Source organism: Panthera onca, chromosome D4 (genome assembly GCF_046562875.1).
Source record: "Panthera onca isolate mPanOnc1 chromosome D4, mPanOnc1 haplotype 2, whole genome shotgun sequence".
Lineage (NCBI taxonomy): Eukaryota > Metazoa > Chordata > Mammalia > Carnivora > Felidae > Panthera > Panthera onca.
Window position 1 is genome coordinate 57,766,832 of NC_138351.1, and position 24,151 is coordinate 57,790,982.

Here is a 24,151-nt window from a genome sequence, read left to right on the forward strand (position 1 = left end):
CCCCTTTGAATGTTAGCTATCTTCCTATAACTCAGTGCTTCATACCAGATATTTTTGAATATACGGAGAACCCTATAGGAAAAACCCTCCTCTTTTAGGTCTCTTCATTGATTCTCAAGACACTTGAGATTCATATGCTAACTAGGAACATATTTTGAAAAGCTTCTAGAAACAGGGTCTTACACCAAGAGAATTCTCCAGATTTGGGTTTACTCTAGGTATATTTCAGAACAAAACACAAAGAACTGAAGGAGGTATTTGATAAATATTAAGCCAGTTAGAATATAGTCTCCTTATAGTACAAAGGTTTTCTTTCTTTCTTCCTTCCTTTCTTTCTTTCTTTCTTTCTTTCTTTCTTTCTTTCTTTCTTTCTTTCATGTTTGCTTATTAGAGACAGAGAGAGAGAGGGAGTGCACACAAGTGGGAGGAGGGGCAGAGGGAGAGAGAGAATCCCAAACAGGCTCCATGCTGTCAGTGCAGAGCCTGACACACGACTCAATCCCACAAACTATGAGATCATGACCTCAGCAGAAATCAAGAGTTGGACACTTAACCAATTGAACCACCCTGGTGCCCTCAAAGGGTTCATTTCCCCATGAAATTCCAAATTTTGGATTCCCATTAGAGAATCCTCCACATGTGGCCCCTTGGCTTCCTTGGGGTAAAGAAATTGAGGCAGGGCCATTGTACTTTGTGGATTGGACTGGGACATATATAAGCAGATACTAGTTCAGGAGTAGCCTTAGTTCTAAATCTGGGAGCTATGACTTTTGAACAGGTTTATGTGAGAGGGCTGTAGACTACTACATAGTAGTCTACTACATAGACTACTACATAGTAGTCTACTACATAGACTACTACATAGTAGTCTACTACATAGACTACTACATAGTAGTCTACTACATAGACTACTACATAGTAGTCTACTACATAGACTACTACATAGTAGTCTACTACATAGACTACTACATAGTAGTCTACTACATAGACTACTACATAGTAGTCTACTACATAGACTACTACATAGTAGTCTACTACATAGACTACTTTGATTATGAGTATTGATTGATTGATTGATTGAGAGAGAGAGAGAGAGAGAGAGAGAGAAAGCAAGCAGGGGAAGGGTGGAGAGAGAATCTTAAGCAGGCTCCGTGTTGTCCGTGCAGAGCCTGAAGTGGGGCTTCATCCCAGGAACCATGAGATGATGACCTGAGCTGAAATCAAGAGTTGGAAGCTTGACCGACTGAGCCACCCAGGTGCCCCTGATTATGAGTCTTTAATCATTAGTCCTTGAATGGAAATGGGGCCACAGCCTTTGTAGGTAAAGGCTAAAAACCTGTTTAGCCTAGCAGTACTGAGTTTATCCCTGTTCATGTTTAAGGTTTTGCTAATCAGGATGGTGCTTGACCTGATTGTAGGACTGAAATTTGTCAGCAATTTGTGACTCCTTAGGCCTGCCTTGCAGCTTGTCAGGTCTCATTTAGTCTGTGTAGCAGCTATGTCTTAGCACATCAGTAAAGTCAGCACATATCTGCCAGGCTCATAACTCTCCTTGGGTGGAATGTTCCTGAGGGAAGGAGGAGATTCACCTCCCATTGCCCATAATTCTCTGCTTCATGCAATCACTCAGTAGTTTATGGAGGGCATAATTGTACAGGGGTTAAAAAAAAGACTTTTCTCAGCCACCAGAACAAACCATTTTCCTCAGGAAACATATCCTACTTGTGTGACCCATGTCAGCCTCTCATGTTGCTTCTGGCTTTACTTGGTGATAGAGAAGGAAAGTCACAGACTTACTCTGATGTAAGTTAGATTTTGGCTCCACCTATCCTTTGTATCCTCATATGTGATTGTCAGCATTGGGAGACGAGGTAGGTACCTGCTGGTCCTGACCCAGCCATTCTCTGGCAATGACACCTGAAAGGGCAGGCCAGGTTTGGAGCAGGCACATTCTTTGCTTTTGGACCAGTTGTATCTGGCCTGAGGGAGACTTAGACTGGTTTGTATGAGAGTGGAGAATTGTGGTTGGTGAGCCCCTCCTCCAGTATCCCTGTGACTCCACTCAGATGCTTTAACCGAGGATGAATTTTGTGTGCCAGGTGGTCTTCTGACTAACCCACCCATTTGGTTCCCCTTTAGAGCTCCTGCAGCTCTGAACCTTCCCACAACTCTGCGTGAGTGTCAGTGTCTCATGTTGAATTTCCATCTTGACTCATCTATCTCTAGGCGAAGATCCCTGCAAAGATTTAAATTGGGAACCAGACCTTGAGAATGTCTGTTCAGAGCATTTCACAGCTTCTGGATAAATGCCTTTTCCTTCTTAACCCAATCTGTTTCTCCAATTCTGCCCAGCTAGGTCTTGAAAAGCCCTGCTTTGAGGAAGCTTCCCAACTGAGGTGGGTGCTTGTGCTATTTCTTACCTCTGAAAAGCACCCCCATCCTTTTAGCCTGCCTAGGACTCCCAAGAGCCAGATCCACTGTAACAAAGGACTGCATCGTTGCTTACACGGCTCAGGAAACAGAAATTGTGTGTCTATCCTAAAAGGCTAGACCACAGAGGAGATCTCTCCTTTGGTCCTATGATGTCTGGCAGTCTGTGGGCCCTCTATGGGCCCTGTTGAATAGTAGAAGAGGGAGCCTGCTTTTTTACCCAGAATGTACATGGACAGCTATTTACCACTTACTCTCTGTGTTTTTGGTGAAACATGGGAAGTTGGAAAGATACAAAAGTAATTTATGGTCAAAGCCATATAAGCTGTCTTGTGAAGTTTGAAGACCATGAACTAGAGATTGCATATTTGTTGTGCCTCATGTCATAAACACATCTTCTCCTGTCTGAGCCTTTATTTTTCTGGAAAACTCAAGCTGCTTAGAATATGGGCTGAATGTGTTTGACTAGGCAGATGGACAAGAGAGGGCCGCATTAGCCTCAGGTATAACATCTAGAAACCTCAGCCAGGTCTTGGAGCCACTGGTGGATGAGTCAGGAAGAAGTAGGTCCGTTAGGCAGTATCCTAGCTCTGAAGATCATTTCTAGTCTTGAGAGTTTGAGTTTCTTAGAATAGGAATCCCAGCCCCAAACCTGATAATGACAGCCACTTCTCCGGGCTCTTTGAGTGGGAGGGAATTCTGATTTAATCAGTCTTCCCTATATTTCTTGTTTTAAACCCTTTACCTCTTTTGGCTGAAATATGGGAAGCTCCTCTAAATTGGCTGTGACTTCCACTGAAATTTGACACTTTTCAAATGATTTTTTTTCTGTATTTAGATGTGGTTATAGTTGCACTGTCAGTCCTTATCTCTTCTGTCACCCAGCCAGCTCCCGACTGGGTTAGGAGGTATTTGCTCTGCTGTTAGTGTTGGCTGCATAATGAGGTGGATGGTTAAGAAATGGGTTGTTTAGCATCTTTTGGAATCTAAATTTTCTTCCTGGGTTGAGGGGGAAGCAATGTTACTGGAAGAAGGCAGTAGGGAGGCAAATGTTGGCTCTGGAATCAACACTTTCTCCTCAGGATCTTGGATAAGCCAAGGAAATCATTCCTCCTTTAAAAGCTTATGTTATCTACCATATAGGGCTGCCTGTTCCACAGTGACAGTTTTTAGGGTGGCCCCCATAGCCTGACTGCCTAATTCTTGGCTATCAGGGCCATGTTTTACTGTAGATTGTCATGAAGAATGTTGCAGGGCAGCAGAAGTAGCAAGATTTGAGAGCCTGGTTTGGACATGCTGACTGAATCAAACTTGTCCACCTTCTGTTGGCCTAAGGAAGAGAAGGGCTTTCTCTCATTAGATCAGGCTCAGAGGAGGTAGAATAGGAATGGCTTCACTGGATTGTTACTGGTAATTGGAGCCCTATATTGAGAAGAATTCTGAGATTCTTTGGACTCAAACAGTGTTTTTGCTGTCCTGTGGGTGCAGAGTAGAAAGGGGTATTATATATTTGATGTATTTGGCATTTTAAGCTCCAGGGCTTCAGGGGTCCCTGGCTTATGTTTGGCATTATGTTGCAATGAACAACTTGAGTGCTCTTTGAAGATAAGGACATTCAATTTCCTGATGAGTCCTAAGTAGAATTGTTGAGTTATTAGGAATTAGGGCCATGTGAGAGCCACCTGACTAGCAAGTCTCCATGGAGATGGGGCTGCCATTGGCAAAGAGGGGCTGGGAGATTTGGGATCATGAAACCGGAGCCTTGAATCATAAACAGCTTTTGGTTAATGTGATTACACTTGAGGCTATCCTAATTCTGGATACCCAAACAATCTGTGGTCCAGACTTCTGCAATAGAGGGTTTATGTTAGCCCACCCAGCTTCCCTTACATCTCTCTAATCATTACATCTCTCTAATCATTGCCTTGGCACAGCCTAAGGGACTTCTTGTTTTCCAGTTGGTTCTTTTGCTGTGGCTGTTCAGGAAGAACTGGACTAGGTATCTACTCTGAGAACATAGTGCTATTTGATGCTAACTGCACGTGGGCACTTCACCTGTTTTCCAGCTTCACCAAATGCAGATAGCAGATAATATAGATACAAAAACAAAAATGAAACAATCAACTAAAAAAAAAACCTAGCGTTTGTTTCAGTAGAAGGCATGATTGCCTTTGTATTGTGCTCTGGTAATTTCTTGCTGTGTTCTGTCTTCTCTCTGAGACTGGGAGCTCTTCAAACTATAGATTGCTGGTCTTAAGTCTCTTTATATCCTATAGCCCAGACTTGAGAGAGGTGGATAGGCAAGGGAGAAGAAGGGAGGGGGGGGGGAGAAGAACAAGAGGAAGAAATGGGGGAGGGGAGAGAGTAAGATCTATATTTAGCAAGTGGGAGAGACACTCACCAAGGGTGTGTGAGTGAGCTTGCTGGCGAGGTTTGTGTGTGCGTGAGTGTTCTGGGAAAGGGGGTGTGTGCGCCAGGAACGTGTGAGGAGAGCTGGTGCCCTATGGGAGGTTGCAGGCAGGAAGCAGCTGGAGAGGAGGAGGAGCAGCAGCAGGAGCAGTAGCTGCCCTGCTTTCCGTCTCAGTCTCAAAGCCCGGAATCGATTGGGTTAGAATTCCACATCCAGTTGAAGTTTGGCTGCTATTGCCTTCAGCAGGCTGGTCATCAGAGTCCCCCTCAGCAGAGGTGTGGACCAGATTGGATTTCTAGATTTGTAGCCAGCGAGACTCCTGCCCAGCCTTTCACTGAGGGGATTTCTCTGCTGGGCATTGTTCCTATCATCAACTTTGCACCATGGAGCCAGCCAGCTGGTGCAACTGAGAATAATAGCTCCCTGGCTCTGTTTGTCTGTTGGGCAAGAAGCCATGCTGTGGCTTAGAAAGTTCATCCTGTGGCTTCTCTGTCAAACCAGGGAGTGCTCCTGAATGGATTTCCTCTTAAAGACGGCACTTGTATTCTAAAACTTGAGAATTTGTGGTTTTAATGGTTTTTTTTTTTTTTTCCTTTTCATTTCTTTAACTCTTACTTTGGTTGCAGCAGCAAGGTAAGTGGTATCGAGTGTATGACTGACTGAATGACAAGCAGGGACAAAAGCAAAGCATTTGTGGGTGGAATACAGAGGAGCTACATTAATTACATAACTGCTGGAGCCAACTTGCTGGTGGGGGTCATTAGAATGAGTGAAAAATGGCATACTCAGCCCTGAGGGTAGAATCTTCACGTGCATGTGTTTATATGCTGATAATCTGACTATCTGTTCTTCCTTGGTACTCTTACACTCCTGTATGTATGTAAATAACTTAGCCAGCCCTCTGAATGTGTGCATACTTGTATACAAATCATCTGTTTCCACCTCTTGATATGTCCATGTTTATAAATAACCTGGTCATTCCTTCCTGTGTGTACATAATAGAAACTCATTCAACTCATTCATTCCTTTTAAATGCTTATACACAAGCCATATCTTCCTCCATGTGCCTATATCTGTATCTATATATAGATAGATATATAATCTCCTCTTTTATTTCGTGTGTGTGTGTGTGTGTGTGTGTGTTTACTCAGGTAACTTTCCTCTTCTGGTATATGCCTGTGTATATTAAGAAACCCTTCTATTTTTCCATTGTGTGAGTGTGTTTTTACTGTTCTTCTGTCTGATGTATTAATTCTTCCCTCTCATGTGCATATGCCATATAGACAGAAAGTCATCCTGAGTTTCCTCAATGTTGAGTGTGTATACACATGCATAATAATCTGTCCATTTTCATCATGCATGTATGGTAAAAATAGCACTAACTATAGAATGTAGACCCCTTTTTAAATCTTAGGTCTCCTCAGTGACCTTGGTCAAGTCATTTAGCCTCTCTGAGCTTCATTTTTCTCATTTATGAAATCAGAATGATCTTCCTTCCTGCCTCATAGGGTTCTGATGATAAAAGATGTCATGATAAAATAGGAATCATGTAAACTATAAGATTCTAAACAAATATAATTTTACTATTGTTACATTTCCCTCTAGTGTGAGTTGTATAGGATAGTCTATCTTTGACTCAGCAGCATTGAGATTATGCTCTTGTCTGTGAGAAGTCTCTAAGTCTTCCCTGTAAAGGGTAGCTTCTATTGAAGTAATTAGGTTTCACCTGTAGTTTTGCCCAAAGTATTGGAAAGAAGCTACATATTGCTACAGGGGATCTAGAAAGGGTCAGATTGAAAGAGAGAAAAGGTCTCATCCTCTGCAGTTTAGGGCCTTAATACTTTGTTCTTTGTAGCTTTGAGGATTGAACGTGTCATAAAATGGAAATGTGCTACCTCCAGCTAGGATCAAACTGAGCAGGTGAAAAGATGAATGAAAGAACAGAGCATTCTGCTGCCCCTGGGATGGCAGCCTGTAATGAACATCTGCTGCCAGGTTTTGAAGGCTCTCCAGAGTGTCCCCCATCCCAGCCTTCTAGACCTGTGTGTCCCATATGGTAGCCACTGGCTATATGTGGTAGTTGAGTACTTGTCTTGGCAGACAGGCTACTCTCAATTGAGATGTGCTGTAAATGTAAGATATGTAACAGAATACGAGGATTCAGCATGAAAGAAAGAATGCAAATATATGATGAATATTTTTTATATTGAATGCATGTTGAAATGATAGGATAATGAATTATATAAAATATATTAAAGTAAATTTTACTTTTTTTATTTTACTTTAATGTGGCTACTAGAAATTTTTAAATTACATATGTGGCTCACATTATATTTCTATTGGACACTGCTGCTCTAGACCTATCATTAGCACAAGGATCAGGGCACCTCTTCCAGCTGGAAGAACAAATGGAAGCCTCATGATAGCAACTATGGGAATGACAAGGAACCATGGCACAGCCTCTTCCTACTAGTCTCATATCCTAGAGAGATACAGACTAATTACCAGCCTCTAGCAGAGGCTGGGGCTGCCACTACCCTCTTTATTTGTCTTGAATGAGACTCCAGAAAAATTTAAGTATATTTAGGGAGAAGTTCCCAACTTAGTTTTTACAATAAAAAAGGGTGATAAGCCATCAGTCTAAAAATAAACCTAGAACTGGAAGGCAGCATATTGTGAGGGAAACAAAAGTGGACTAGAAATTAGGAGACTTGTATTCTAATGCAGCTCTGCCATCACTCATTTATCCTTTCTGTGGCACTGACTTCCCACTGTGTCAGGTCATATGCTTGGGATAGTAGTGCCCTGTGCCAGGCATTGGGAGATCAAAAACAAAGCACAGCTTCCATTGTAATGGAATTCACATCCACTGTGAGTCCTCAAGCAAGAACCTCCCATTCAGGGGGCTGCCAAAGTAAAACAGATGAACAAAAGCAAGGGTATCATTTTGGGTGAAGGGTTTAAACTTGGGTAATAGAACTTTTGAGAACCTAGAATAGCTGTCCTCCCTAAAAGACTTTCACATTTAAAATTTAGGAAAACACTGTGATAGCTAAACAAAACTACTCCATAGGCTAGATCACAATGTAGTATGAGATTCCAGGCCTAGTACTGTATAAGAGTCTCTTTCAAATCTAAACTTCTCTGATTTGGTGTTCTGATTCCTTTTATTCAATGGTAAGATTTAATTTGTTTTGAGCACCCTGTGTGCCAGGCACTGTTCTAGGTGCTGTGAGCAAAACAGTTCTATAGCAGTGAGCCAAACAGTCTCTACTCACATTCCAGAATAAAGAGGTAGGGGAAAGAGACACATAATAAACAAGCAAACAAATATATGATGTATCAGGTAGGTAGTAATAAGTTCTCTGAAGAAACTACAGCAGAGTAAGGAGATAGAGAATGTGGGTTTTTTTGTGGGGAGGGGGTAGTTTTTAGAGGCTAGACATACCTGCTCACATGCCTTCTTCAGTCTATTCATGAGAACCTTGAAGTAGTATGGAAAAAAGTATGATGATGCTTAAGAAAAAAACGTTGTGACGTTTTTTAAAGGCTGTAAGGCAGACTACATTGGGGTATTGCAGTAAGGGAGAGAGATTGAGCCCAACTCTGAATACAAGGAAGACTGAGAATTTATAGCTAAGGAACAGGGTGAGGGTCAGTGAATGGAAAATTACTAAGAGGAAACATCAAGGATAAGGGGAAGTCTGGCTAAACTGACCTGACAGGAGTTTTGCTGGAGGCACACCAAGGTGGTGGTTAAGGAATTTGGTCAGATATCAAAGGTGAAGAATTTTCACTAAACTGACCCAGCAGGATTCTTGCTAAAAGTGGACTGAACAAACAGAGCTGAAGGTCAGGGGCCTTGTCAGAAAGAGGACTCAGAGCAACCTGACTCAGGTTTGATCAAAGGAGAGAGTCTTTGTCATGAGTATCTGATTCTGGGTGCATATGTATTTGCTTTATGGTTGGTTATATTCCTTGGTATAGTAAACCTTGGTACTGCTGAAAGGGAGCGCAGGGCAGGGCAAGAATACCCAGCTCTCATGACTGGCATTCATTCTTCATTTTGAGGTCTTGATATTCCAACCCTTTGAAGGCTGCATCCTCCCTTATGGTACTGTATGTTACCAGAGGTTCTGTCTCCTCTCTTGTATACAATGTTTGAGGTTTTCTTTCTTTTACCGTGTCCAGCTTCTGGCCTATAAATGGAGTTCCTCCTATTGCTGATGAGGAAGGATGGCCTGTCCTAGGAACTATAGTACCTAAGGACCTTGTGATGCATTTAATCTAGGGCATTCTTTATTCCCTTTGGCTAATCTCACTTTTCATACTACGCGACCCTGATCACTTTCTCTGACAGGAATCTTTGTAAGCATTGGTGCTTTCCCAAAGATTAACATCCTAAAAGTACCCAAACCTGTTGTAGCCCTAGAAATCCATTCCTCCCACCATATTAGCCATGCAACATAATTGGTAAATGGCCCAGGAATGATCTGACCTCTATAGAAGGGAGGTGGGAGGTGCTGTCAGAGTTCTTAGCTCTCTGCCTTCTGGGCTTGTTTCACACAAAGTGAGAGGCTGCTTGATACATATACAGAGTTCTGGCCTGTTCCCAGAGGTCCCCAGCTGTTTCCTCCCAGCCAAGATTTGGGTCAGAAGCAATTTTACAAGGAATACTCGCATTCCTAATCACATTTATTTGGTAAGGTAGAGAAAGACACAAAAGAATCAGCCATTTCAGAAAACTGAGTTGTTTTTTTTTCTTCTTGACTTTTTTTGGTACGTTGGTGCTGATGCGATTTAAGGGTTTATTCCCTGCCATAGTTTTCAGCTCTCTTGTTGAAGCTTACTACTTTTGATTTATTTATTTTATTTTGATGTGTTCCCTTTTCAAACGGAGATATCCCTTGAAAGGGTTTCCTTATTTTTCCTAGGTTTAGTCATTCCTTAGAAAGATAGCAGAAAGGAGAAAGGTGTGGTCACTTTTTAGAGTGTGTGTATGAAGTTTGAAAAGTTGACTAGAGTAGATAGGCTAATAGGACGGGGCAGAATGACGGCTCTGGGTATCTTGAAGGAGTCCAGAGGGTCAAGTTGAGCTGGGTGGACCCCAATGCCTCTTTATCCCATTCTGGCTCAAATATTACTTCTCTATGGCTTTCCCTGTCCTGATTTTGCTGGGCCTCTCACTGCCCCTCCATTCCCCCATCATTGGAATTAATGTCTATTATCTATTGTTTATTACAACTTGCATTATAACATGTTTTGCTTTATTTTGTGATGGTGAATATGCCTATTTCCTTCTCCAAACCTTAATATATTAGAAAGCAGGGACCATGTGTCTTACATTCCTGGCACATAGCTTGGTGCCTGACAGGTCAATTGAATTGATTTAGACGTCAAACTGTCCTCATTCTTTGGCCCTTGTTATTTTATTCCTGTGGACAGTAGTAGCAAAGAGAGGCTGGGGGAGTAGGTGGACTTGACTTGGGCCTCTTGGCCCTAAGGGTTGCCCTTTTAGCCTATTCTGGCTTCTGGTATCCTATTGGGTTCTGGGCAAAGTAACTGGTTGATTCTCTGGGCATTACATTGAACTCTGTCCTCTGCTTCAAAACCTAAATATCTGGATGACTGAGTGGGTTTGGTGCCTTTGGGGAACCCATATCCCCAGAAGGTGATTCTTAAGTTCATCCAGGGTAGTGATTACCAATTCATAAGAAGGTTTGGGGAGAGTTTGTTTAATATGGAAGCAAGCATCTTTCTTTGAGGCTGGAAGAAGTTGCTATAGCAGCTCTAGTTGGAAATTTCCTATTTGTTAGTAACGTAGGAAACCAGGCAGCTTTGCCTTCAGTCCTTCAGGAGGCTGTAGGGAAAGACCCTGAACATAGTGACTATGCCATTTGCCCCTTGTATGACTTGCCAGACAGTGTTGTGGGCACTGCACTCTTGGAGGGGACAGCTGGCAAGACTGTCTAGGAAGTTAAACCAAGCCTATCTGGAGTATTGATCTGAAAAACAAATAGGCCTGAAGTTAACCTGGCCTGCATTGAAGCAATAGCGGGAGAATCAGTTTCATTTTTGTTCCTGAAAAGCTGCTTTCTCTGGACCTAAATGGGGCTGGTCTTGGAAGACCTGGCAATGGGTTCTGGGCCTCACCAGCCTTTGAACAGAAAAACTTGCCTCCTATAGGTATCTGTCCCTTCTGCATGCTTTCAGACTGCCTGAGGGAACATGGCAAGCCCCTTGTCACCTGAGCAAAATACTGGGAACTGAATGTTTTGCTTCCTTTTTTAATCTTAAGGAAAAAGAAAAAAAAAACTTCTAGAAGAAAATAGGATTAACAAAGAATGACACATGTCAGTGGTATGATTGCAGGCAGTGCTACAGACCATAAAAAGAGACTAGGAAAGATAGGAGTTTGGGGCTAGGATAGAAGTCATGGTTTACTCAAATCATACCTTTTATGGGTGGTGGCATGCTTCGTAACATTCCTGTGACTATTTTCCCTACTGTACAGGTGAGGAAACTAAGGAACAGAGAAGTCAGGTGTTTAATCCAGGATCATTGGTGAAGCAAGACCTGACTTAAGTCTTTTGATTTTCAATCTAGTAGAACTCGCTCATGGCTTCATGTGGTCTGGTCATACACAGAACTTTCATCTTGGTTCAGTAAGCAGTCTTTCTCTTTGAGACAAACTTGAAAGGCTGATTACCAGTTCCAGTCCTTATTGGGCCAGGGACCTTGTTCAAAGCTAAGATACCAAGACCAAAGCAGAGGCACCTAGACCTTGCACAGTTGGGGTGAGTAAAAGAGGGTAGCTTTGGAAATACAGATGTGCACTTGTGGAAGGAGAGAAGGAATAATTTGATGAATCAGTCTTAGAATTGGTACCTGTGCTGTTTAGACAGCTAGGCACTAATCCTAAGACCCAGCAGTTCTGGTTGTGCATATAGAACATCTCCTCTTTATCCCTCTCTCTCCCCCTGTCACAGAGTACAGTGAGTTGGCCTGATTAGGGATATAGCTGATCCTGGCCCTTTGAGACATAGGAGTAAATCAACAGTGCTTAAAAGGCATTAATTTGGCCTCTGCAGTGCCTCACAGAATGGGTAGCATCCTTAGGTGACCTTAGGTGAGGAATTCCTAGATGGAGCAGAATTTTTAGATGAGCTACAGGGAAAAAGGGAAGACATGAAGTGGGAATTAATCTAGTTTCTGACTTTTGGTTCTTGGCCTAGTTATTTCCAGTAAAAGGGGTCAGTTTGATCTTTATCCCAAGTCTTGTGACTCATGCTTCTGATTCTTCCTAGTCTAGGAAAGCACAGTGCTTTTAACTTTTAAGCCCACAAACTGTAGATGGTGACCTTTCCTTAAAATGAATTCCTGTGGGAGCTGTCAGCTTGTGTTCTTCCCAGGCAATTTTCCCCTTTTGGGGTTAACTTGAGTACTGGGAAAAAGAAAGGGAGGCAGGAGTTGAGACAATTTAGAAATACAGATCAAATCTAGAAAATGGGGAAATCATCTCCGACTGAAGAACATGAAGGATTACATGTCTCCCACCAACCAGTCTTACCCCTCCCAGGGTAACCTAGCAGAGGCAGAAAGTATTGGCAGTCCCATGCATTCCTGGGCTCTTAGCTTTTCTCTTTGTACTTTATACTCTGCTCCTTCCCTACACTTTGCATGTTTCCAGTAAAAAGGAAATGGATAACCACCCCATATAAGGTAATAGTCATCTTTACCTCTGTGGTAGTCCCTGGTAGCTTAGGGTATTAGGGGCAAGTCTGGTGGCAAGCTGTCTTCACCTTTTTGGAGAACAGCAAAGGACTTTGGAGCCCTCTGATATAACCAACTTGCTTCCTGTCCTATGCATTGTTTTCTCTAGGCCAGAGGGCTAGAGCAATCCTCTGTTACTCTGGAAAATCACTTATCCTGGTGCTCTGAAAGAGGCATTAGACGAGATGCACTGTGGAGGAGGAAAGCCAAACCTGTGTGTTGATTAGGCTGCACCAAGCCCTTGGGGACTATTAAACGGAGTTCAGGACTCCAGGCTGTTCCTGAGCCTCCTTCATTCCCTGCTGTGTGTCCACCACATGTGTGTCTTTGGCCACATGCCCCTCCAGATCCAAACATGCTTAATGTTCCTGAGTCTGGACAATGACTATGCTTACATAATACCACCTTACTCTAGAATTAAGTTTAGAAAACTTTTTTTCTCCAAGTTTGAAATACTTGCCATGGTCTTTTCTCCAAGTGAAGGGTTGCTCCCACTGAGCAAAGGGAAAACACTTTGTGCTATAAGCACAGGCAGGAACCAACATCTGAGTTGCTGAGTTTTCACCAGAACAACCAACTGGGAAAATAAACATTGCATGTCTTGTCTTTGTCTTTCACTGTGTATGTAATTTGAGCTTTGGTAGTTAAACATCTATTTGTTCATTCCTGAACCCGACTCTATTGTTGAATTGTAAAGGTTCAGTCACTCACTGACCTTACCCACCTACTTCCCAGGAGTTTGTCTTAATCTTGATGTTTTTGGGTATTTGCCCAGAACACAATGACTTGATACATCATTTCTCTGATGGGAAGCCAAGGAAAGAGAAGTGACTGCCTACAGCCTTTAAGGCCAGCATTGGGAGATAGGTCAGGGTTGACTTCTACAGTCTTAGAAGGTAATATTCTTATTCCTGCTTGACAGTTTGATTCAGATTAAAATTATTCTGCTGCTTTCTGACCTGAGTGCATTATTTTCCTTTTTCACTAGCTACAGGATAAGAGTCAAACCAGGATCCAGGGACATGTGCCGGGTTTGGAGACTACACATGGGATCATTCCAGGCAGCACTGTGGGCTAAGCCCAAAACATCAGCCAGCCTTAATTGCTAGAAATAGACTGAAAAGACTAGGGCAGGTTATTGCCTTCCAGGACAATCTCTGGTAAGCATTCTGACCAGAAATAAAAGGAAGAAGCAGAGAATCCCTCAGACCCTGAGGGAAAAAATGAAACGATTGTTGCAAGAGTCAGAGGAGGAAATCATGGTCACCTTGGGACCCTCCTCCAGGCTGTCCCCAGATAAGGCTAAGTCAGAGACTATGTGTGGCATCAAGAGCAAGTCCTCAGGCCCTGCTGAATCCTTACCAGAGGACAGCTCCCTGCTCCCTCACTGTGGGTCCACCGCCTCAGCCATTAGTGGGGATAGAGATGGAGGCCTGGCCCAGCATTGCAGCTTTGAGCAGCAGACCAGCAGTCAGCTTCCTCTGGGCTCCACTGCCTGTGCTTCAGGGTCGGGCTCTCAGGACCTCTCATCTGTCAGCATTAGCACAAGCTGTCAAGAGCCCTCAGAAAGGAATCAAGCCAAGTCCCTTTTGTCCAGAGGCCCTCACCAAGGCTGCAGCTGTGAACAGCGAGAGCCTTTGGGGGATATAGTAGACTATATAATCAGAGAGCTACAAGGCATCAGCCGTCTCCAAACTGAAATTGCTGAACTGCAGCAGCACTTGAGCCAAGTCCGGGGTTCAGTGGATGAAGTGTCTAGCTGTGTAGACTCAGTTCTGAGTGAAATAGAAGGCTTGCAGGTGGGCAGCAGCTCTCTGCCTAAGGTATGTGTGGGGGAAAAGGCCCAGGAACCCCATGTGGACAGACCCAGTGAAGAAGCCATTCTGTATCTGTATGGACTTCCAGAGCAAGATGGGGAAAATACCATGGAGCTGGTGCACAGCTTCCTGGCCATGCACCTCTGTGTTAATGGCATGCAGTGCAACAGGTACATCAAAGAGGCTTACAGGGCAGGCAAAGCCCCAGCCCCCAGGCCTACTGTTGTGAAACTTGCCCATCTAGAGCACAGAGACTTCATCTTGCAGAAATCCATCCTTTTGCAGAGTGTAGGGGTCCGGATTGCCACCAAAGAAGAACCAAGCTGGCCACAGTGCTATAAGAATCCCCCAAAGGAGTCTCTGTCATTTTTGCAGCAACTTCAGGATCATAATTCAAATTCTTTAAACCAGCATGGATCACTTCTTCAGATGGAAACAGGGGACACAGGACCCATAACAGGAGCATCTCAAATGAGGGCTCAAAATCAACGCAGAGAACCTCAAACCCCTGAGCAGCAAGGCCTTTCCTTCCCACCCGAGAATAATTTCATAAAGTCAAGTGATGTGTCTAAGCCAGGAGATGAAGTAAAAGGAACATTAGGAACCTCCCAAGTTATCACTGACAGTTGTGGTGGTGAGCTGACAGGGAAAGAGACTACTCTGTCCACCTTCCATCAATTTGAGGAACCTTCCCTAGTGTTAATCTCAAAAGAGGGTTCTGGGACATCCCAGGTTTTCAAACAGTCCAGCGAAGGATTTGAAGTATGTAGTGTAGGAAAAAGAGAAAACCACTGCAGCAATAAAAGCGAGGCTGGCAGCTGTCTGTCACTGTCTGGGTTGCTGAAGACAGAAGACGAGCTCCTGGCCTGTGAAGCTGGGCTTGATATTCTAAGCTCAAAGCAGCTTGAGGATCTTTTGACAGACAAGTCCAGAAGGTTTGCAACTCTGAGCCGTGATCGCATGATGGAGGAAATTATCATAGGGCCTGAGACTTTCAGTGACATGGTTCATATTGACTTGAATGAGGAGGAGGAACATGCTACTCAGGTCCTTAAAGATGTCTTTGAAAAGTCCTCCTGTGGTCTGGTTGGCTCGCAGGAGGATGAAGATCTAGAAATTAAGTTTTACAAAAGCAAGCTGGGCCGAGCAATTCATCACTTTCGTTCAGCTCTGCAGGGTGTGTTTCAGAAGCTTGAGAATAGTGGGTCCATCAGTCCTGAGGACCTGGAAAGCAATGAAAGTGGTTCTCAGTCAGAGAACAGTGATAGACTTCTTGGGACATTGAGTTCAGAGGGTGCTCAGGATTTCTCTGTGGAGAGCCCTGGGAGTCAGGAGAGTGAGAGCTTGCTCAGTGTGGTCTCTGGTGGAGTGGGCATCTCTTCACAGAGAGACCAAACCTTTCAGGATCCCAGCAACTTCTCTCTGGCTTCTAACTCCTCGCCTATTGCATACGCGTTGTCAGGTTTTGCTCTGGCTCCATGTCTGGGAAATGAAACTTGTTCCAGGCCTGAATCTCCCAAGCAGGGCAGACTAAGCCTAGAGCAAGTGTGTGCAGAGACCATCTACCTCAACAAGTGCATCAACAACTTTAAAAATGTTCTGAGAGAGAAAAGACTGAGACAGAAAAAACTTTTGCACGAGCTAGTACAGAAGGCAAACCATCTCTCAGTAGAAGACATACAGTCAGGTATTCCAAATCAATGTTTAATGGGGTCACAGCTGGCTGGGTATGGTCTCCATCAGACAAGTGTGAGACCCAGCTTGGTGGTGAGTTTCACAAGGTGATGGGGGAGGCCCACAGCTTAAATCCGTCTAAATTACTTGAATACAGATTTTTAAACTAATCCTGTGGGAACTGGAGTGAAAGAGGGTCTAAAGCAACAGGAAAGGGGTTCCTATCTCAAACAGAACTTCCAATCTTTTGGGGGTGGGTGCGGCTTTAGAAGCTACCTTTTTAAAAGAGGGAGGAACATGTGGGCAGAAGTAGTTTACAGCTGCAGGACTTTTAGGATATTCCAGTGTGAAGTTGGTGTGTAGGAGGCAGGAATGGGCATGTTGCTCACAGGCACTAGAGGGGCTGATGCAATCCTATATTGCATTTTAAAATTATTCTTTTCATGGGTTTCTTGCTGAGATAAGATTGCTAGTTCCCCAGGAGTTGATGGGCCATTGTAGGAATATCCCTTATCCTGAACTTTCTTCTTCCCAGTACTGGACTTCACACAGAACTTTATTTTCGACTTGAAGCTGTCCAGTGCTTTCCCTGCCCAAGAGCCATCTGCCTTTCACAGGTCATATTCCTTTTCTTCCATCTCCAGCTAAAGGCTTCTCACCTAAATTGGAGAATGGAATGGTTTTGAATCAAGAAATGAGAGAACTTTTTTTTTTCTAGGCAGCATGGAGATAATGTAGTTTTAAAATTATTTCTCCCAATCAAAATTAAATTTATCCAAAGAGCATATGCTGTATTCATCCAGTTTTGAATGTAAATGGGGTTGTCCTCTTATGCATATAACCTGATTAATGTTCTTAAGGGAGAATTAAAATTATGAAACATATTGTGTTGACAAAGGTGTGAGGGAACAGGCACTCATACATTGCTGGTGGGATGGGAGTGTAAATTGGTATAACCTCTAAGGAAGACGTTTGGCAAAATGTATCAGAATTCTACATACCCTTTGAGCCCCAGAATCACTTCCAGGAATATATCCGGCAGGTTTATTTTCACATGTGGAAAGGACATGTGTTCTATTTTTGAAGCATTGTTTTTAGTAGCAAAGAGTAAAAACAATGTTTGTTAAGAAAGACTGGCTAAATAACTTACTGGCACCCCCTAACAATGGGATACAGTACCATATAGCTATAAAAAGAATAAGGTAGCTCTTTACTGAAATGGAGATATCTCCAAGACATATTGCCATATGAAAAAAACAAGGTGCAGAACAGTATGTATAAGATGCCCCACATTTGTAGAAAAAAGAGAGGGAAAGAATATACAGACCCGTAGTGTCTGTGTCTGTTTGTGTAGGATATCTAACAAAGATACATAGGAGACTGATACCTAATTGCCCCTAGGGAAAAGTACTAGGTGAAAAACTAATGGGATGAAAAATAAATTTTTTTCCCACTGTATATCTTTTTATGTTTTTTAGAATCTGAATAATGAATGTAATACCGTCATAAAATTAAAAAAATCACATGCTCCTTTCAAATATCCCTAGATCTACTCCTTATAGCTTATCCAAAAAGTCTAGGGGCACCTGGGTGGCTCATTTGGTTATTTGTCCGACTCAATCTCAGCCCAGGTTTTGATCTCAGGGTTGTGAGTTCAAGTCCTGCACTGGGCTCTTCACTGGATGTGAAGCCTACTTAGGAAGGAAGGAAGGAAGGAAGGAAGGACGGACGGAAGGAAGGACGGAAGGAAGGACGGACGGAAGGACGGACGGACAAGTCAGTCTAAATTCCTTCACTTGGCATTCAGGACCATTACAGTTGGTCTCTAGTTTGCATTTGCAGGCTTATCTCTTTGTCCCACTATACTCCACCCAAAAGGAAACCCTGCTGTCTCACAAATTCACCTTGTACTTTCTGTTCTCAGCATATTCGCATATAGATGCTTCCTTCTAGTCTAAGGTGCTGTGTTCATCAAATCAGCCTAGCAAAATTTAGTCCTTCATTGTATAGCCAAAAAAATATCACCTCTTCCAGAAAGCTTTCTATAATTCCTCAGCTGTAAGGGATTTCTTTCTCCACTTAACTTTGCAGCCCTTTTTCCTTCTCACTGGGCATTTAGAAATTTTTACATTACAGCAACAATAGAAACAACAAATATCAAAGCAGTACTTCCTTACCAGCTCCTTTAACCTTGGCGGTTGGTTGGTCGGTGGTCGATGTTAGCATGAACACCCAACACACTTGGGCTGATTTTTCAGCTTGCAAATTTCCCTTCTGAGTTGATACCCTGGTGGGTAATGCAGGATCTTGTGGTAGCTGTGGTAAGCAGGTGGTGGCGGCAGCAGTGATAATGAGACAAGGTAGGTTTTCTGAAGCACCAGTAAGAAAGCAAGCCAAAGTTCTGGGTCTTAGCCAAGATCAAGTCTGGCCTGTGGGCTCCAGGGGGAGCGGTGGAGGGTGCTGGGTCTAGGCCTGACTCCAGCAACATTCCATAGCGCAGGAAGAATGGAGCAAGGTGAGCACAAAGAACAGCCTTTCACCCACACACTTTTGTTACAGAGTCCAGAACAGTAGCCACCCTAAGCTGGTAAACTGATTCAATATTAGTAACAGTGGCTACTACCACAATGGAACATTTAAGATTTCCCTTTCTTCACTGCTCTGCTTGGAACATTTTAGGGCCTAAGGTTACTAGTAGCTTACCACTGAGTTCTTATTTTTCATCCCTTATCTTCTCTTTTGGAGACTACATAGGCACTGTTTTAAGTACTGTCACATGCATTATATAAAAATTCGATTCTTTTATTTCTACTATTGTACCAAAATAGCTTTTGTCAAGGCCATCAGATGACCACCATACTGCGAAACTCCTGGTTCATTTTTAGTCCTCCTCTTAATCAGTCAATCAGCAACCTGACGTAATTGATTATGTCTGTCTTTTCATTCTAATAGCTTTATTGAGTTATAATTTACATGCCATAAAGTTCACCCTTAAAAAGTGCACAACTACTGTTTTTTGTTTTTTGTTTTTTTAGTATGTTCACCAAATTATGCAGCCATCAACTCCAGAACATTTCTATCACCCCAAAAAGAAACTCCTTTCCTATTAGTGGTCACTTTTCAATCTCCTTTGCTTCCAGCCTCTAGCAACCACTAATTGACTTTTTGTTTCTGTGGATTTGCCTATTCTGGACATTGCATATAAATGGATTCATATAACATGTGGCCTTCTGTGACTGGTTTCTTCCACTTAGCATATTTTCAAGATTCAACCATGTTGTAACATGTATCGATACTGTGGTTGGAATAATATTCTGTTATATGGATATACTATATTTTGTTTACATTCATCATTTGATGGGCATTTGGTTTGTTCTTTACTACTTTTTGGCTATTACAAATAATGTTGCTGTGAACATTTGTGTACAAGTTTTTGTGCAGACATCTTTTCATTCTCTTGGGTATATATTAGAAGTGGAATTGCTGGGTTATATGATAACTCTTGAGTTTAACATTTTCTCAGAAATTGCCAGACTGTTTTCCAGCGTGGTTGCACCATTTTACATTCCCACCAGCAAGGCATGAGAGTTCTAATTTCTCCACATCCTCGCCAACACTTATTAATGTTTGTGTTTTTTTATTTTACCCATCCTACTGGACGTGAGTGGTATGTTACTGTGGTTTGATTTGCATTTCCCTAGTGGCTAATGATGTTAAGCATCTTTTCATGTGCATATTGACCATTTTTATATTTTTTTGGAGAAATGTCTATTCAAATTGAGTTGTCTTTTTGTTGTTGAGTTGTAAGACAACTTTATATATTCTGGAACATGACCCTTATCACATATGTGATTTGTGAGTATTTTCCCACAATCTTTGTCTTTTCACTTTCTTGATGGAGTTTTTGAAGCATACATGTTTTATTTAACTTTTTTTTTTTTTCAACCAGAACATGCACAAGTGGGGGAGAAGGGCAGAGGGAGAGAGAGACTGAGAATCTTAAGCAGGCTCCATGAGGAACATGGAGCTTCAATGCGGGGTTTGATCATGACCTGAGCTAAAGTCAAGAGTCGGATGCTCAACCGAGCCACCCAGGCACCCCTAAATTTTTTTATTGTGGTAAAATATACATGATATAAAATTTATCATTTTAAACATTTTAAGTTTATTCATGTTGTTGTGCAACCATCACCATCATCCATTATCCAGAACTTTTTCATCTTCCCCAGCTGAAGCTCTGTACCTATTAAACTAACTCCCTATTCTCCTCTCCCACAAATCGTTGGCAACCACATCTACTTTCTGTCTCTCTAAATTTGACTACTCTATGTACCTCATATAAGTAGAATCACACAATATTGGTCATTTTGTGGCTGGCCTATTTTACTTGGCATAATGTTCTCTCAAGGTTCATCCATGTTGTAGCATGTGTCCTTTCTTTTTAAGGCTGAATGGTATTCCGTTGTATGTGTATATATACCACATTTTGTTTATCCATTCATTTGTAGATAGACACTTGGGTTTCTTCCACCCTTTGGCTATTGTGAATAATGCTGCCGTGAACATGGGTGTATAAATATCAGTTTTGAATCCTCACTTTCATTTCCTTTGGGTACATAACGAGAAGTGGAATTGCCATATTGTTTTCTACAGTGGCTGCGCCATTTCGCATTCCTACCAACAGTGCACAAAGGTTGTAATTTCTCTACATCCTTGCCAACAGTTGTTACTTCTTTCTCTCTTTCTCTCTCTCTCTCTTTTGTGATAGCCATTATAATGGGTATGAAATAGAGTGCAGAAGTTTTAAATTTTGATGGAATTCAATATATATTTTTCTTGTGTGGATTGTGTTTTTGATTTCCTAGTTAAGAAACCATTGTCTAATCCAAGGTTGCAGAGAAGTAACCTTGTTTTTTTCTTTTTTAAAAAAACATATTTTTTAACGTTTATTTTTGAGAGAGAGAAAGACAGAGTGTGAGTGGGGAGGGGCAGAGTGGGAAACACAGAATCCAAAGCAGGCACCAGGCTCTGAGCTGTCAGCATAGAGCCTGATGTGGGGCTTGAATTCATGAACTGCAAGATCGTGTGACCTGAGCCGAAGTTGGACACTTAACCCACTGAGCCACCCAGGCACCCGTCCTATGTTTTTTTCTAAACGTTGTTTAGTTTTAGCTCTTTTAGGTCGATGATCCATTTTGAAATAATTTTTGTGTGGTGTTTGGGAGATAGGGATCCAACTTGATTCATATGCATATGGATATTCAAACACCATTTGTTGAAAAAAACTCTCTCCATTGAATGGTCTTAGCACGCTTGACAAAAATCAACTGACTGTAAATTTTAGAGTTTATTTCTGGATCCTCAATTCTATTCCATTGATCTTTTAGTCTGTCCTTATGCCTCAGGTGCTTCTTTTTGACAAACTTTCTTCACTTTGTTTCCAGACCACCTCTCTGTATTGGTTCTTCCCCAGTTCTATATTGACCATTCCTTCTTCACCATCTTTGTTGGTCCCCCCCTCATTTTCCCAATCTTGTAGCATCCCAGGATTCAATCCTGATTTCTTGTTATTCATACTCATGGTCTAGATAATCTCTTTCAATATGATGAGTTTTATAAGTATTCCCAGATTTATATCTCTGGCCCAGACATCTTCCATGAACACCCGACTCTACATCTACTTAACATTCCTATTTGGAAGTAAATAGGCGTATCAGATTCGACATACCAAAACCAAACTCCTGGTCCTTTTCCCAAGCCCCTGCCAAACCAACTTTTCCTATAGTCATCTTACCAGTAAACAGCAACTTGATTCTTAGAGCTGCTCAGGCCCAAATCCGTAGAGTCATTCTTGGCTTTTCCTTTTTTCTCATAGCCCACATCCAATCAGTTAGTAAATCTGCCTGCTCTCCCTTTAAAAGGTAACCTAAAGCTTACCACTATTTCTGCCTTAACCACTAACTATCCTTGTCTAAGTCACCATTTTCTCTTACCCAGATGATTTCATAGCCTAACTTGTCTCTCTGCTTCTACCTTTGTTCTACAGTCTGTTTTCCCCACAGCAATCAGAGTTTGTAATCCTTACAAAACATGAGTTAGATCATATCACTACTCTGTTCAAAAGCTTCCATTGATTTTTCAGTATCAGAATGAAAGCTAAAGTGCTTATGAGCTTGCAGAGCCCTATTTGAACCAGTACTCTATTGCAGACTTGCTGTTCCTCCACACCGGCTATGCTCTCACCTCAGGCTTTGGGCTTGCTGTATATTCTGACTGGAGTACTTTTCTCCTAGAACTCTGAATAGCTTCTTCACTCATTTCCTTTTGGTCTCTGCTTAGATGTCACATTATCAATAAGGCCTTCCTGACAACCTTTTGTAAAACTTTAATAGTAACTGTAGCATCACCACAGGGGCATTATCTTTTACCCTTACCTGAAGTTTGCAGCAGAGTCTCTACAGATCCTGGCACCAAATGCCTGTTTTAAATTTTGGCTTTGCCACTTGCTGTGACTTTAGGCATGTTTTTTAACTTCTGTGATAATCTTCAGTTAATCAACAAAAAAATTGAGATAATAGTATTTACCCAGTAGAGTTGTTGAGAGAAATAAATGAGCTTACTCTAATAAAATGTCAGATACATGATGTGTTCACTTAATGTTAGCTACTTTCATTGTCTTCATGATTATTAATCATCAGCTCCTACTCTAGAATAGAAACTTATCAAGATCAGGGAGTTTGTTTCATTCTCTGCTGCATCACCAGCACTGAGGACAGTACCTAGTGTGTAGTAGGTTCTCAATATGTACTTGTTGAAGAAATGAATCCTTGCTGTAACTTTAGGAGGTAGAGTTCTTATCTGCTTTTTACAGGTAAGGAAATGCAGGCTCATATTAGTGGAGGGCCTCAAGTCTTTTCATTCCCAACTACAATGGAGTTAAGATTGTTTTAATGATGAGGAAGTATGTCCCTTCCTTATAAAATGGACTGTCTGGAAGAGTGCTATCATTCTTAGGGGTCAGGCAATTTTTTTTTTTTTTCCCTAGACATATAGCACTTAAACTGAAAACTAAATCTAAGTAGAAAAATATTAAGGCATTTTAAGAAGTTAGGAAGCACAAAAAGTTTGACTCTTAACAAGAAAGGTTTTGTGGGATGCCTGGGTGATTCAGTCGGGTAAGAGCCCCACTTTGGCTCAGGTCATGTGACCTTATAGTTGGTGAGTTCCAGCCCTACATTGGGCTCTCCGCTATCAGGGCAGAGCCCACTTCTACAATCCTCTGTCTCCTCTCTCTCTGCCCCTCACCCCCCCCCCCCCACCCCAGTCGCAGCGTGCACGCTCTCTCTTTCCAAAATAAGCATTTTTTTAAAAAAAGAGGGGCACCTGGGTGGCTCAGTTGGTTAAGCGTTCTACTTCAGCTCAGGTCATGATCTCGCAGTTTGCAAGTTCGAGCCCCACGTCGGGCTCTCTGCTGTCAGCATGGAGCCTGCTTTAGATACTCTGTCTTCCTCTCTCTGCATCTCCTCTGCTTATGTGCGCACTCTCTCTCTCAAAAATAAATTTAAAAAAAAGAAAAGAAAAGGTTTTGTTATATTTGTCTAGTCGGTGGGACAAACTAAAGAGCTAATACAGCAGTTCCTTGCAGTCTGGAATATGGTACAGGCTACTGGCTAACAGACCTACGTTTTTCTCTGGTGATTGGCAAAAGACATGTTCTGAGAAGCTGTTGTTTTCTAAGTCCTCAAAGTTCAGTTCCTTTAACTACATAAAAATGCTGGGAGATGTGCTAAGCCCTCAGGCTACAAGGGTAAAATTGTATATATATATATATGGAGAGCCTTGACAGCCTTGTCAGCAGATTCTTAGGTATTATGGGGAACTCTGGGGAGAACAGAAAGACACAAAGTAACTTTGACATGATGTATACAGTGTATTTTCAAGATAGTGGAGGAGGAGAGAAACCTTTCCAATTTGAATCACAGGGTCAGTTAAAGTGTTCCTTGCCTAATTTTCATTTTCAAAGACAGCAGAATACAATAAGGGAGGT

At 42.2% G+C, this 24,151-nt stretch overlaps 1 protein-coding gene across 7 annotated transcripts in view; it reads left to right on the plus strand.

Moving 5' to 3' along the window:
* Window positions 1–24,151, plus strand: part of UNC13B (unc-13 homolog B) — a 253,576-nt gene that overhangs the window by 187,112 nt on the left and 42,313 nt on the right. For 2 of the 7 annotated variants that reach the window (XM_078436712.2, XM_060609381.3), the window contains exons 1-2: window positions 13,389–13,509; window positions 13,602–16,117. The exons of the other annotated variants lie outside the window; for them this stretch is intronic. In XM_078436712.2, the coding sequence (XP_078292838.2) occupies window positions 13,837–16,117 (2,281 nt within the window). In that variant the 5' untranslated portion in view covers window positions 13,389–13,509; window positions 13,602–13,836. Of the gene's footprint in view, window positions 1–13,388; window positions 13,510–13,601; window positions 16,118–24,151 lie in introns of those variants that run through there. 7 annotated transcript variants of the gene reach the window in all.